General features: G+C 42.6%; 1 protein-coding gene and 1 pseudogene across 1 annotated transcript; one reads left to right on the top strand and one right to left on the bottom strand.

Moving 5' to 3' along the window:
• Positions 158 to 604, top strand: LOC8068572 (annotated as a pseudogene).
• LOC8066101 (beta-1,6-galactosyltransferase GALT31A) lies at positions 635 to 4,129 on the bottom strand. Its single transcript, XM_002444884.2, has 11 exons — positions 3,847 to 4,129; positions 3,660 to 3,699; positions 3,518 to 3,579; positions 3,216 to 3,421; positions 3,069 to 3,129; positions 2,896 to 2,974; positions 2,666 to 2,786; positions 2,489 to 2,576; positions 2,155 to 2,280; positions 1,964 to 2,073; positions 635 to 1,018 (listed from the first exon to the last, which is right to left on the bottom strand). The coding sequence occupies exons 1-11, from the start codon at positions 3,960 to 3,962 to the stop codon at positions 870 to 872; spliced, it is 1,158 nt and encodes a 385-aa protein (XP_002444929.1). The 5' UTR covers positions 3,963 to 4,129; the 3' UTR covers positions 635 to 869.

A 15,676-nucleotide genomic window follows, 5' to 3' on the forward strand; every position in this document is an offset into this window, starting at 1 on the left:
ACATCATGGCCTTCAAATAGACAAATTGAACTCAAATCTCTTTAAATTCAAATATTTTCATTTAATCACAGACCATGATGTTATAATAGATTTTAATTAGAAGTGAAAGATCCCGTCTTATAATAGCAGCAGTGACTAATTTTCTTTGATTTGCGTGCATGATAATGGTGGTGCAAACCGTGAGCTCAAGTGCTGCTACAAGGCCACCGTGGACGGCTTCAGCGCAACGGACTTCCACCGGCGGTGCGACTTCAAGGCCCCTGCGTCGTCGTCGGCTACACCGGCGGTGGCTTCCTGTTTGGCGGGTTCAGCCCGGAGGGGTACCGTAGCACGGACGACTACTACGACACGCTGGACGCGTTCCTCTTCTACTGGCCCGACCAGCTTGCTGCGCCGGCGGAAGCCGCCACGGAGGCTTCACCGCCGCCGCCCGTGGTGCTGCCGAAGGTGGGCAAGAGCGGCGCGACGCTGTTCGACTATTTGAATTTGAAGAGATTTGAGTTTAATTTGTTTATTTGAAGGTCATGATGTTATAATAGCAAAGTGTCAATGTTTCGAGAGTCGTTATAGCGAAGCAGATGTTTGGAATCCTATTATAGCGAAACCCACATGTTTGAAATCCTATAATAGCAAATTTCTCGACAAGCATCCAGCGAGGTATCTTCAGTTATTAGAGACTCAATTGCAGGTTGTACTCCACATTTCTACCCCAGTTTCCGCACGCAAACTGACCAGGAAACAGTGGCATTGCTGCACATCTGAAAAAACTGAGACATTGCATACAGGTTCATCTCCGCATATTACTTACAGGGCCCTACAGAAAGAAAAAAATGGTGCCACAATGATCCGCCAACTATCGGCTGTCAAAGTCAAAACTGTGTGTGCCCTTCGGCTCCAATGCCTTCCCAACATCGCCGGTGCACCTCTGTCATCCTCTCCACCGGATTGCAGATGCCAGTGCAGTTCCAGTCGAAGGACGCTGCACATGGGTTCCCGGCCTGTGCTTTCCATTCGCAGTCTGCAAGATCATCAAAGATGGGACATGAAATGTGTGCAGATTATAGCGAGAAGTGAGAAGAAGAGGTTAGCGGCATATTTATGAAAGGTAAATAAGTGTTTAAACACTAATGCATTTATAAGGTTCCCTTAAGGTGCATCTGGAAGCATGCATATAATGAACAGAGCTGGCAGTGATGATTGATCAGGTACAGAGAGTACATTCATAGACGAAGAATAGTACCAATTACAGCAACAGTGAAGTGGAAAGGACAGAACCATGGCATCGAGGGACCGACAGACAAGAAGCTCATTGCTTTAGAAGGTCAACAAGGAGTACACTCACAATGGCAAGAAGTTTTTTTCCCATGGGGCATTAAAACCATTGTAAGTAAATCATCTACTGCTCAGTGTCGGTAGCCTTCAGATAAATGAAACATTCAATTTCAGGCTCCACTGTTGCCCAAGGTGGCCGCCTAGACCTTAAGTGTCGTTTAGGTGCTAGGCGGTAGGCACCACCATCCTGCCTAGTCTGTCCAATCCCCATTGGTGATAGATGTTGGTGTGCCTACCACCTGGTGCTTAAGAGCGGCAGCAAATGATCAGGGGTCTTGGATTGTATTGGTGCGTTTGTTGTTGAACACCAATTTGTCAACTATGAGCATGTCTGGTTAAAGTATGGGACCATTGCTGGTAAGCAGAGGACATTTGCTGGTAAACAGAGGACACAAAGCTGGAGAAAGCAAGTTTTGACTAACAAAAAGTGCAGTTGTTATACATTTCATATCAATCTTTTCTTACCAAAAACATCAAAATTGGCTCAATTAAATAGTACAGTAAAGCAACTAACTTCAAGGTTAAGCAAAGTCATGCCACTATCCCAGTGAGCATGCAGTAATTAACTAGATGCTACAGGAGTAAATACCAAAGAAGCATGGAAATTTGAGTGTAAAATGGAGACGCCAACCTGGGGGAGTACCACAGCAAAGGCTTCTCTCATCGACATGCTCGACTTCCAATCCAATCAACCAAGAGCCAAATGATACATCTTCGTTTGAATACTTGTGCAGGATATGCCTGAAAGTGGTGTTCAGAAAATATGAAATAAACAGTTGATCAGTCTGGTCTGTAGGATTACACACCATCATTTAAACTCACCGGTTGGCTGATATGTAAGTTGCCAAATCCCTGGTTACAGCATACAGCTGCCGTGTTGCATGCCTAAAGTAGTTGTTACCCTCAGTCCCAAATTTCCAATGATCTGGTTCATAATACTTGGAGTCACTGTTAAAATTAGACAGGAACTTTATTATATCATTTCTGAAATCAAATGTTGGTAAGATGAAATTAGCTGTTTGGGATTTGCTAGCAAGAAATGTCCTTATAATGAGTAAATGTGGAAGTGTGATCTCAACTGCTATAGAGATGAACCATGTTTGTAAATAAAATCCATAAAATATGGAAAAGAAAGTCAGCAAACATGGAGCATTACTTTTTAGCAATAACGGGTCCAGACTTCATGCAGCCAATGTACACCCGAGGTTTCGCCCTGTGTCGCGCCAAAAGCGATCTGGTGATACCTGTATTGAAAGAGCACATCCAATCACACTGTAATGCACCGGCACTATACTTGATTGATCAAAGTTGAATGGGTCGCGTCTTTGCATACCAATGTTGACATAAACATTATCATCAGCTTTTACATAGAAATCAGCATCCCACATGGTAAGAGCAGTTGAAAGAAACATCTGAATCTTCATAGGAAGCCCTCCATAGCCTTCCACATGATCCTGTATAGGATGATTAATAATGTTGCAAACACATCAGTGCTGACTGACTGGCAGTCACTGATCAAAGGAAAGGAGAAAAGTTGAAACTAATCAACTGAACTGAACATACAATTCTCAAGATATCATTGTATTCTTTATCTTCTGCATCAATTGCACGGTCGACCTCGTTATCCGGGTTTGGATTTGCACTACAACAAGGAATCCCCAAATTTCAGGAACATACTAAAGAAGAACATTGTGTCACCGTCTGTTTTTATCTCAAACTCAAAAAGAAGTCCATACCTGCGTCCAATAACAAAACGGATAACAACGCCCTTCTCTTCCAATATTCGCAACTGATCACCTACAATTGTTCAATATTTTACATATGAGAAAAACTTTTTTGAAACAGAGGCTCCACGGTACAAAATGGCAGGAAAAGGCATCTACCTTGCGGCATCCATGTCTGCCTTATTGAATCTCTCCGCTTCCGGTTTGCAAAAGTGGTGAAAACGCCCATGACAAAAGACATCCTATGCCGCGCAGTTCCCTGGTCGCTCTCCGAGTCGCCCGGTGACATGCCCTGGCTCATCGCCTGCGCGGCTCTAGCCGCAGCCAGGCGCATCTCGATGTCAGATATCGTCTTATCCAACGCCCTGCGATGGAAATGGAAACACCAAGACAGTAGTATATTAGAACAAACCCATATTGAATCAGATAGATTCAGGAACTGAAGAAGCTTGTGGTATTACATGACGACTTCGCGAGTCTGTGACACTTGGTCCAACGCGGCCCTCGAGCGGTCAGAGCCTGCCTGGAAAATTGGAGACCCAAATGTCTGAATGCGCTTCCACAGGGACACTCAGAGAGGAGGGGAAATTGCATTAGCATTACCTTGTCTGGGCAACCGGGATGCTCAGGAACAGCCCAGTACCTGCAAAAGGCACAGAAATGTGGACCAATTACCACCACTCCCCGACCTTGAAACCGACGAGCATTGCCGCACGACTAGATTGCGGCAGGCAGGCAAAAGCAGCGGGGCGGCGGGCGGATTTGGGGGAGCAGAAGGCGTAGTACGGACCTGTTGACGACGCAGACGCCGAGGATGAAGCAGGCGGCGCAGAGCGCGGCGACACACCGCGTGGGCACGCGCGCCGGCGAAGCCTTGTGCGGCCTCAGCGCCGCCGCAGCCATCATCGTGGGCGTGGCTGGCCACCTCGGATGGCTCCTCCTCGTTCGAAAGGGAGGAGAGGGAAAGCGAAGGGCTGCTCCGTTGCCGTCACCCCAGGTGGGCAGGTCCGCGTGAGAGCTCTGCCTTCGACTGCTAGCTGCAACCGCTGGTCCGCTGCCAACGCGGTGGCGCTCGCAGTTGCTACGTGGACTCGGTCCACCTTATATCCCCTGCTCCTCCGTGGTTCTAGTAAAGATTGGATCACTTTTTGCATTCTTTTGATAAAGAAGTTTTGGTACATGCTGTTTTTGGGCTGGTGCCATTATGTTGTAATTGTAATGCTACCAGCTAACTTATGAGTGCTAAATAAGTAATATAAGTATAATAAGTAATAAATTTTGGTGCTCTCTCTGTCTTAAATTAAACCAACTTCTATAGTTGTCCTAAATCAATCAGTTTTGAGTTATATTATAAAATTTATAGAAAAATAGCAGCAATAGTTATGATATCGATTAGTATCAATAGATACATCATGAAATATATTTTCATAATGTTTTATTTGATGTCATAGGTGTTGTTACTTTTTCTGTAAAGTTAATTAAATTTAAGATATTTTGACTTAGTGTGATTCTAGATATTGATTTACTTTGGGATGGATAAAGTACTTTATCAACGACTATAATGTTTTCCATTGTCTAATTAAATATGTGGTAGACAGAATTTAAAGAAATAAGTAAGCCTTGGTTTTTGTCGAGCTCGAACGAAAATATGCTGACCTTCACGGATGTAATTGAATCTTTTTTTATTAATTTATAAGTGTTCCAAGTGAGGGAGAGTAACCTTAAAATGTGAGGTGAAAATGAAACAATAATACTTTAGTTGGTTATAAGTTACGGAGTATTTACGTTGAACTTGTCACTCAGCATGTGTAATCATGATAACGACAACTATTCTTCCAAAATTTCAATGGTGTGGCTTGCATCGGGAGGAACCAAGGAAGGGATGAATTTGTAGTGATGTGGATCTACCAAGACACGCGATGAGTATGTGCGCGCATGTGTATATATACAAATGTCTGCACTTATATCACATTTTAAATAAAATAAATATGCGGGGGTAAAACAAATGCTAAGGCCTTGTTTGGATGTAGTCGTATTCACCACAATTCACATGTGTTGAGGTGGATTGGAGTGGAAATTGAACTAAATTCCACTCCAATACGCATCAACACACATGGATTGAAGTGAATACGACAACATTCAAACAAGACCTAAGGTGGGTGTTACTTTCTTCCCGTGTACTCCGTAGGTTCTTTTTGTTTTCTTTTAGTAAGAGCTAGCGTGAGAATAAAAAAATGTTTAAGGTGCTTGTTAACTTTTTATGTTTCCTATGTACCACCCTTATCTTATTTAGCGTTTTGATATACTCTATTTATCCCTATTTAACTGTCACAACGGAAGCGTGTTGGTCAATTTTTTTCTAAAATTTGATTAGGTTTATAAAAAATATTAACAATATTTATATCTCTAAATAAGTTTATTATAAAAATAGATTCAATAGTCTAACTAATAATATTATTTATGTGTTATACATACTAGTTTTTATATATATTTAGTTCAAGTAACCTTAAAATGTAAGGTGAAAATGAAACAATAATACTTTAGTTGGTTATAACTTATAAGTTCAAAACGTTGAACTTGTCACTCAGCATGTGTAATCATGATAACGACAACTATTCTTTCAAAATTTCAATGGTGTGGCGTGCATCGGGAGGAAGGGAGGCATTTGTAGTGACGTGGATCTACCAAGACACGCGATCAGTATGTGCGCGCGTGTGTATATGTACAAATGCCTGCACTTATATCACATTTGAAATAAATTAAATGTGGAGTAAAAAATGCTAAGGTGGGTGTTACTTTCTTCTGCGTAGGTGAGTATACAAAGCCCGGGTCTTTTTGTTTTCTTTTAGTAAGAGCTAGCGTGAGAATAAAAAATGTTTAAGGTGCTTTGTTAACTTTTTATGTTTCCTATGTACCACCCTTATTTTATCTAGTGTTTTGATGTACTCCCTTTATCCCTATTTAACTGTCACAGTAAAAGTGTGTCGGTCAATTTTTTTAAGTTTGATTAGGTTTATAAAAAATATTAATAATTTTTTATCTCAAATAAATTTATTATAAAAATAGATTTAATAATCTATCTAATGATATTATTTATGTGTTATAAATACTAGTTTTTATATATATTTAATTCAAGTTAAGTGTGTTTGACTTCTCATAAAACAAAAATAACAATTTAAAAGCAAATGAGGGGGTATGTCCCATCTCCTTTGCTTCTTTCCCGATAAATCTATGTCATGAGGTTGAGTTGCACAAGTATAAGGTAGTCAGATTTTAATATATTTTGATTTTTATGGGATTTCTAAGGATTGGCTTATTTTGGATAGATTGGGTACTTTATCAACCACTATATTGTTTTTTAGTGTCTAATTAAACATGTGGCATCCATAAACATGTGGCATCCATATATATAAGGCTTGGTTTTATGGAGCTCAGAAATATGTTATCCTCTACGAATGTAATCGAAGTACTTTTTAATTCAATACTAGCATTCCAAGTGCGCGGAAACAACCTTAAAGTGATGTAAGAATGAAACGAGTGCAATAACTTTTGTGGTGAACATATCTATTTAAGATTTTAACAAAGACTTAGCATGTAAAATCACACTAACAAGAACAATTCTTTCAATGATATGATTTGTGCACGTGGAGGGAGAAAGGCTATGTATAGTAACTTCATCGATCTATCACACTTATCTCATTAAAAAAAAGATAGTGTGAGACCAAAAAAATGCTTACTCCCTCCTGTTTTCTAAAGGACGTCGCTTTTGAACAGTGACATAGTCTCAAAAAGACAACTCTGACCATTACTCTTTGTATAAAATATAGTCAATATATACTTCTATAAGACTACATTTCGAGATGAATCTACTTACATCACTTTCATATTTTTCAAACTCAACCCAAAAAAAATTATTTGTATTTAAAGTTTAAAATATTTGACTTTAAACAATCTCAAAACATACATCTTTTAAGAAACAAGAGTGAGCAATATGCTTGGTACCTTTTCCATGTACCAGCATTAATTATCCTAACTAAAGCGTTTTCTCTGTCCTTGGCTTCTTTGCCGATGTAAGGTCTTGTTTAGTTCACATAAAAAAACTAATTTTTTTTCAAAATTTCATGTCACATTGAATCTTGCGGCACATGCATGAAGCACTAAATATAAACAAAAATAAAAACTAATTACATAGTTTACCTATAAATCATAAGATAAATCTTTTAAGTACAGTTAGTCCATAATTGGACAATAATTACTAAATAAACGAAAGTACTACCGTACCGAAAACCAAATAGTTTTCGGAACTAAACAAGGCCTAAATCCATGTCCTGTCGTTGAGTTGCACAAGTAAAGCAACACAAAACCTGCAAGCTAGCCACCACTAATTAGGCCGGTAGTACTAGCGCGGTAGCGCCTTGTGTCATTATCGTTGCAAATTTGTCTGCCACTGGCGTAGTACTCCAGCGCCATGGACCAGGTCCGGCTACACCTCCACGCATCCGTCCGGCGCACACGGACAGGGGCAGGGTCATTAACCCGCGCTGTAGGCCTGTAGCCCTCATGGGTGTTTGTACGCGGAGCACAAAGCGCGCATGTCCTCTCCTCTCCTCTGAGGCCGCGCCGCCCTGCTGGACAAGGTCCAGGAACACCACAGGCGCGCCGACCCGCCACCGACTCCGCAACAGCCAGAAGCTGCCACCGGCGCTGGGTGTTTCTTGGTGGTCCACGCCTCCACGGGTGGCCGTGGCGGAAGAAGGTTCGCTGGTTGCTTGCTTGGCGTTCCCCCGGGCCCGGGGGAAAGAAGGAAAAAAAAACGTTGCCGCCGTACCACGAATCCGCGCGGGCCAAGAGACCCAGCGCCGTGCACCGCATACGGCCACTGTAGTAAAAAGGGCTCCTCCTGCTGCAGGCCCACCTGTCATTAATTGGATGTTTGCTGGTGCTGCTCGTCGCTGTAGCCACCACGCCACTCAGCCACTCAGGCACTCACAATGCAAGACTCTATCACAGAGTCTAAGACAATTAATTACGTATTATTTATGATATTTTGCTGATGTGGCAGCATATTTATTGAAGAAAGAGGTAGAAAAAATAAGACTCCAAGTCTTATTTAGACTCTAAGTCTACATTGTTCGAGGTAATAAAAATAACTTTAGACTCCATGATAGAGTCTGCATTGTGAGTGCCCTCAGCCCCACCGGCCGCCACATACTCTATGTTTTTGTTCCCCTCCCCTAAACCATAGTAGTTGCATTTTAAAAAATCGAAAAAGATGGGGAAAAAAGTTACTATTACAGTTGCAAACATCAGAGTGTTTTTCAGATGGTTAGGTTTTTTACAATGGAACCTGTCGATTTGTATTTAAGTTCTCGGCTTGACGTGAGTACGTAATTCATAGATCATGGTAGGCGATGTACCCATATCCCATATCGACGTGTCTACGATAACTTTGCTATTTTTAAGATTTGTTGATCTAGTTCACTTGGTTTCGTAAAAAAGATGTTGTCATGTATAGTAGGGTAAACTAGTTAACATTCAATAAAAAACTGTTTTCATAGAAGAAAAAAAACAACATATATGGTAGAGTAAACTACTTAACACTCTAGAAAAGCAGGTTTTGTAAAAAAAATCTATGGTAGAGTAAACTAGTTAACATTACAAAAAAAAAGGGTTTTGTAAAAAAAAGTCAGCATATAATCATATACGGTAGAGTATAAACTGGTTAACATTCTAGAGAAGCTGAACTGTTTGGTCCGCTGCTCGTGTTAACAGTGTATATATTCCCTCTCTCAATGAAACAAACAAATTTTAAGGCGTCCTCATCACCACTGATAATTAAGTGAGCATTTTTGGATGGGCAATTAATTAACTGAGCTGGCTAGCATTCTACAATACTAGCAGATCGACTGGCAGTAGTGTAAGTGTGTAACATTGTCCTCTCTCTAAGGTGGAAAAAAGGCGAAACGATAAAGGGCACTCGCTTTTGTCTCACCGAAAGGATGATGAGTTGCCAGCACGATCATTTTTCAATGTTAGCTATTGGATTGTCATTCTCCCTTTTTGCGTGCTGTTGGGGAAGCTACTGCATTGCGTTTGCACATGGGCATGTGACGACGCCAAGCTATGGCATGACATGATTGCTGATGATTGTTTCTTCTTTTTTCCCACCATCATCAGTAGTTGAGTTGAGGAGAAAAATACTGCACCTAACTCCAGCCTGCTGCATCTTTTGTCTAGTCGCAAGGAAAAAAAATTCTAAACCGACAAGAAATATGTTACAAGAATACGCGGCATGGTTTGTTCTAAGATTTCAGACTGAAACGTTGTGCAGTAGAACAAAGTAAGGCAGTGGCTTCCAGATTTTATTAGTTCTTGTATTATGCCTGATGCTAAAGGAATTCGATTAGTTCTCTTACAGCACAATCATTGTAAATTTCAGTAAGAACAATAATTCGATTAGGTGATGTAAATTGCAGACATACAGAGTTATATTTGTAACCATATACAATCATCAGGTAGAAAAATAATTAACTATCCATCTCCAAATGATGTCCCTCAGCCTTGATGTTTAGGTCCTCACTCCTGAATGAGGCTTCTTGCTCCCTTTAAGAGAGATAAAAGACTGACATGTTGACATCACAGCCATATAAATATGTATGTGTAAATCCAGCTACCAGCCTTTCTACTGTCGTCACTTGGCAATTGCTCCAGCTTGAAATCAAACATGTCCCAATGTGGGAAAGTGTATAAAGTAGTGTGCTAATGTTTTACCGTTAGAGATATATTACACTGAATTTCCATAAATGACTTAAAACTAGAAACTAAAACCAAACTGAATTTCAAGATATAGCTTACTGATGAGCAGAAGAGCATGATCATTCACTGCAACGAGCAATTTTGAAAGGATCAGCAACAGATTCCTAATAATTTTGCACGACATAAGAACAATAAGGAATCAATGGCAAACCGCGCATGCCCAGTGACTTGCGAATTGAAGCAACGCCTAACACTGTGCTGGCACAGCTGACACCAAAACGTGTTCATTCAATAGGTTCTTGAATTGCTCCCGTGCCTTCTCAATTTCGAGCTGCAGATTCTGTCCCTGTTCAACACAATCACACAAGATCAGGTGAAGATCCACTCTTATATGTGCTAAAACCACTATACACTTTGCCAAAACCACCATACACTCTTGCAGAAGAACCAGCGCCTCGTCTGTCAAAAGACCAAAGATTCTACCAGAGAATGCGTTGCTGTGTTGAGAGCTGTTGATGCCTTGTCAGAGAAAATAGCTAAAAGCTCTGACTAAAGGGTAAAGTGGTTCTGACAAAAAGTACTCGACCTATGTTGCCTGCGTTGCCGGATGCACACCCTCGTGTATTGCTTGTCTGCGTGGCCTGTCACTTTTATCTGTGGCATACAAGCTTGTTAGCCTGCATTGGGCAAGCCCTAATGGGGAGATGGGGACTCAAGGGCTCAAGGCGTGGCGTAGTGCCGACTCGGCGTCCAGGGGAGTGGTGCTGACAGCGACAGGGAACAACGGTGAGGGGCAGGGGTGGTATTGCGATGGCCAGGTGAGTCGGGGTCGGGGACTCAGTTAGCAGCGGCGGCGAGGACCAAGCGGGTGAGGGTGGATCTGGAGAGAGAGATGCGGCCGTGCTGCTGCTGTCGAGAGCCTATATATTTCGTAGCAGGATTCAACGTTCGTATCATCAGAATATATGAAACTAGTTAGTCTACCGAGCTCCTCTAGCTAACGTGAAAGCATTCAAAGTTTGTGATCGATCAAGAACGAGAGAAGCAGTAAGTCTAGCCGGCCTGATTCGCTGGAACCCAACGAAAACCTCTGGGCAGCCTGCTCGGTCGCAGGCGTGAGGGCCCCAGACGCCGATGATATGCATGGATGTCACCGGCCCGGAGGCTGCGGCGGTGGATCGGGTATGCCACTCCATTGGGGTGGTGCACGGCCTGAAAATGAAGTGCATGCATTGCAGTTTAGTACTGTATGTGATGATCTGTCAAGTCGATCGGCGGTGCATGCATGTGAGAGCGAGCGAGCGAGCGTCGTGTAGCTTAATTTCAGAAAGAAGAATACCTGCACATCCTCGACTAAGGCACCCGGCAGGGAGCTGACCCTGTGGGATGGCCGCCCATCCGTCGAACCTGACGACGGTCTTCACCGCGTGCGGTCCGGCAGCAGGGTGCAGAGGGTGGTGGTGTACGTGCAGCAAATGATGATGCATCGGCTCCCCGAAATGGCCTTGGCCAGCCAGTGCAACCATAAGCTGGGCAACATGTCGGCGAGGCCCGCCCTCAGCCGCCGCAACCTGCGTCACACACATGCAAGATGATGCAACTGCGTCACAACATGCAAGATGCAGCTACAAGGAATGTGCAGGTATTCTTTCTGAATAAAGAATCACAAGAAGTTTTTTTTTTACGTACCTTGCAACCTAGGCTGCAGAACCTCGTGCCGCGCCTGGTTCGAAACCCACAAGCTTCGCAAAAAGCTCGACATCTCATGTCATTATCATCAACTGGCAAAATCAATATATAATTGCGCCCGGCATAAGGGATCCGTTGGATCCCAGAAAGGTCGTAGCCACACCCCACCGCGCTCATGGCCTCGACGGCGAGCCGGCCGCCGATGTTCTCGATCTATGACAAATAAGACACATGAGCAGGAGGCATGCACGTACTTGGACGTAATGTAGGCTACAAACATAGTAACGAACTTCCTACGAAGCCGTTACACAGGCGATCGACGGACAAATCCTCAACCGCCTCTACTGCTGCTCATGAGAGGAATGAAACAGGGCCAAGAAAGAGCGAAACCACTACACAATACCATGCGGGCATGCGTGAAACAAGAACGAGCGAGAGATAATCATCAGTTAAGAACCGACTCCGACGAACAACTGTTTACGACAAGAAACCGATAAGCAAGCAAAGAAACGAGACAAGAAGGCGAACCACTACAGAATACCATGCGTGAAACAAGATCGAGAGCCTAACATGCATGAAACAGTTAAGAACCGAGAGGAACAACTTTTTACCGAGCAAGAAACGAGACAAGAAACGAGACAAGAAGGCACCCTACCAGGAGCGGCTCGGCTAGTACGTGGGGGTGGTGCCTCGCTCGGTGTCCGTGACGCTCGCAGCAGTGCGAGCACAATAGCGACGCACATCCAAAACAGAAGAGATTGGTGCAGCATGACGCCGTCCAATCAGTGCTGATGATGCCGGCGTTCTCCATCCTGGCGACGCCCTGCGCACAAGACCTCGGCACGACACGAGTGGAGGAAGACGGGAGGAGGGAAGAAGGAGAAGCGGACGAACACGAATGTGCCGACTGGGCACGGGTGGCGCTATATTTATAGCCCAACCAACCACGCTGGCGCGTCGCCTTTGTTTGCCTGACAAAATAAAGAGGTGTAGCGTCGAGTGGTTTCTACATTGGATCTTGTTCCAAAATATTTTGGACCAAATGCAAAAATTTTTGCTATTTTTTTTGTAAAAATAAACACTGTAACACTTTCATTTGTATTTGATAAATATTGTCCAATAATAGAATAATTAGGTTAAGAAGATTCGTCTCACATTACATGTAAATTGTATAATTAGTTATTTTTTATCTATATTTAATGCTCTATACATATGTCGCAAGATTCAATGTGACAGGAATCTGAAAAATTTTATAAATTTTTTTGGTAAGTAAACACCAAAACTAAAAACTTTTGGTGTTAGAATTTTGGTGGATTGTCCAAGGTTTTGGGTTTTGGGTTTTTTTTGCAAAAAACTTCAGGAACTAAAGGCCTTGTTTTGTTTAGTTCCAAAAAATTTTGCAAAATTTTTCAGATTTTTCGTTACATCGAATCTTTAGACGTATGCATAAAGTATTAAATATAGATGAAAATAAAAACTAATTATACAATTCACCTGTAATTTGCGAGACAAATCTTTTGAGCCTAGTTAGTCTATAATTGAATAATATTTGTTAAATACAAACAAAACTGCTATAGTGTCCATTTTGCAAAATTGGAATTAAACAAGGCCTTGAAAAGGTGTTTCAGATTGTTCAGTACACCTAAAATCCAAAAACTTTTTAAAATTCTTTGTCACATCAAATTTTATGGCACTTGCATAGAGCATTAAATATAGATAAAAGAAATAACTAATTAAACAGTTTACCTGTAATTTGTGAGAAGAATTTTTTGAACCTAGTTAGTCCATGGTTGCATAATAATTGCCAAATACAAATGAAAGTGCTACACTTCTCACAAGCTAAGGACGCATTTTGGCACAGTGGCACCCCCTCCCCAACCGTCGGTGTCAAATACTATATGTTGGATTGTCTATCCTGCTTGACTTTTGCTCTGGGCTGGCGGTGGTGGCACAGTTTGCATCATATTCCTTCATGGAGGCATCGCCGAAGCTTGTCTTCACTGTTTGTGTCACCGAGGCACAATGTTATCCTAAACGCTAAACGGTAAACAGTCGGTAACCCTTCGTTTAGCGTTTAAACTGTTTAGACAGTGTTTAAACGGATTAAAACGGTCTAAACGGTTTTACACAATATTACAAAAATGTGCATATTTTTTAATGTAAAATCAATCATTCTATCATTTATACATATTTATGCAACTAAAAACCATTTATTTATTATGTATATATGTTTATGCATGTTAGAATAATTAAATATACATATTTATGCATATAACAAATCAATTTTATATATTTATAAATATAATAAATTTAAGTATACAAATTGTTAATATAAAATTCAACAAGATTCACCTGGTGTTTGCCTAAACGGCCGTTTAAACAGCCGTTTAACACCGTTTACAACCGTTCCGTGTAGGCCGTTTAGACCGTTTTCCCCTTTTTTGACCGTTTAAACGGTCAACCGTTTAATTTCCCGTTTACCCCCTAAACAAAACAGTTTGCCACTGTTTACCGTTTAATGACCGTTTAATCGGCCGTTTAGGCCGTTTAGGCGAACACTGCCGGGGCAGGTTCTAGGATGAAAGTCCCCTTGTGCTTCTGACAACAATGATGACGTCTCTATGGATGTTAGTTTCCTTCTTGAAGGCGTCACTGCAGCGTTTCTAAGACCGTGCCTCTGCTCCTTCTTCTGTTCTTCTACCTAGAGTTGCTCCTTGTTGTGCTATGACTAATTGTGCTTCATGCTATATTCTTCGCTTTGGTTAGTCCACCTATTGATTGGTGTAGCCGTAGCCATTTGCTTCCTTGTAGCGGATACTTTGCTCCTATTGCTCTTCTTGGATGGATACTTTGCTGTCGTTGTCACTCGGGCGCATGCTTTGCGGCACTGTTGCTTCAGTCTCCCTCTCAGGCAGATGCTTTGCCGCTTTGATGATTGTTGTCTCTAGAGGATGCTTTGCCACCACGCCATTGGATCGTCATCTCTGGTGGATGCTTTCCGTCGTGCTATAGTTCAAGGAGATATTGGCTGTCGTGGTCTCGTGGCTAGCGGATGCTTTGTCGCTGCTGTCGTACCGGCTCTCTTGGCAGATGCTTTGTCGCTGAGGTTGCTTGGTCTTCCTATGATAGATACTTTGTCGCCAATGCTGTTGGAAGCTTGCCTCGTTGTCTTTGCTGTTCCACTTCACTGCTAGCTACCAATGTGTTGTTATCTTCATATTTTAGGCTCAGTTGGTTGGAGTTTTGAGGTGGAGGGTCCCTCCCATTGGTGTTTTCTTGCTGCTCATGTGTGCTTGTGGGGTTGCGCCGGTAATTCATGGATTAATTACTTGTGTAGTCTTGTGTAACCTCTAAAATTCTACTTCTGCTTGATAAAATATGTGCCTTGGGGTATGATCGCGGAAAAAGAGGGGAAAGTACCAACATCTACAGCATGAAACTACAATACTATAGAAAATATCTTGCGAGGCGTTTTGAAATAGGTCTTTGAGGCAGGCGTCAATTCAAACCGCCTTAGTTAATGCCTAGGATTAACTGAGATGGTTACAAATAACCGTCTCGGAAAATTGATTAACCGAGGTGGGCATATTAAGTTAACTGTCTCCAAAAAGCATATATTTTCGGAGGCAGTTGGCTAAAGATATCCATCTTCATAAAACAATTTCTGAAGGCGGACACACTATAATGCCTGTCTCTAAAAAGGCCAAGCCACAACACCATACGAGTGCAATACACATCTTCTAATATAAATAGAAGAGGCTTAGGGTTCACTCTTCTATCTTTATCAGACACCGAGCAACACTGTTTCCCTTCCCTCTCCTTCGACACCAACACCGAGCCCCAGCGTCGCCCCTCCATTCCTCTCCCTCTGAGACCTCCCTCTCCCTCTCCTTGCAATGATCGAGCCACAGCACCGCCCCTCCCTTCCTCCCCCTCTCCTTGCGAGGACGCGCGACGGTGGGCTCCCTCCCACGGCATGGCTCCACCACCACCATGGCGTGCGGCTAGATCTGACGGTGGCGCGACCAGGGAGGCCGGATCTGGTGCGCAGTCCTCTTCTTCTCCACCATGGCGGGCAAAGAGGGTGCATGTGGCGATGGGTTGCTGGATCTGGTGGCAAGCGGTTGGATCAGACGACTGGCGGCTGTGCGTGGTCTCCTCTTCCTCAACGGTGC

Source organism: Sorghum bicolor, chromosome 7 (assembly GCF_000003195.3).
Source record: "Sorghum bicolor cultivar BTx623 chromosome 7, Sorghum_bicolor_NCBIv3, whole genome shotgun sequence".
Classification (NCBI taxonomy): Eukaryota; Viridiplantae; Streptophyta; class Magnoliopsida; order Poales; family Poaceae; genus Sorghum; species Sorghum bicolor.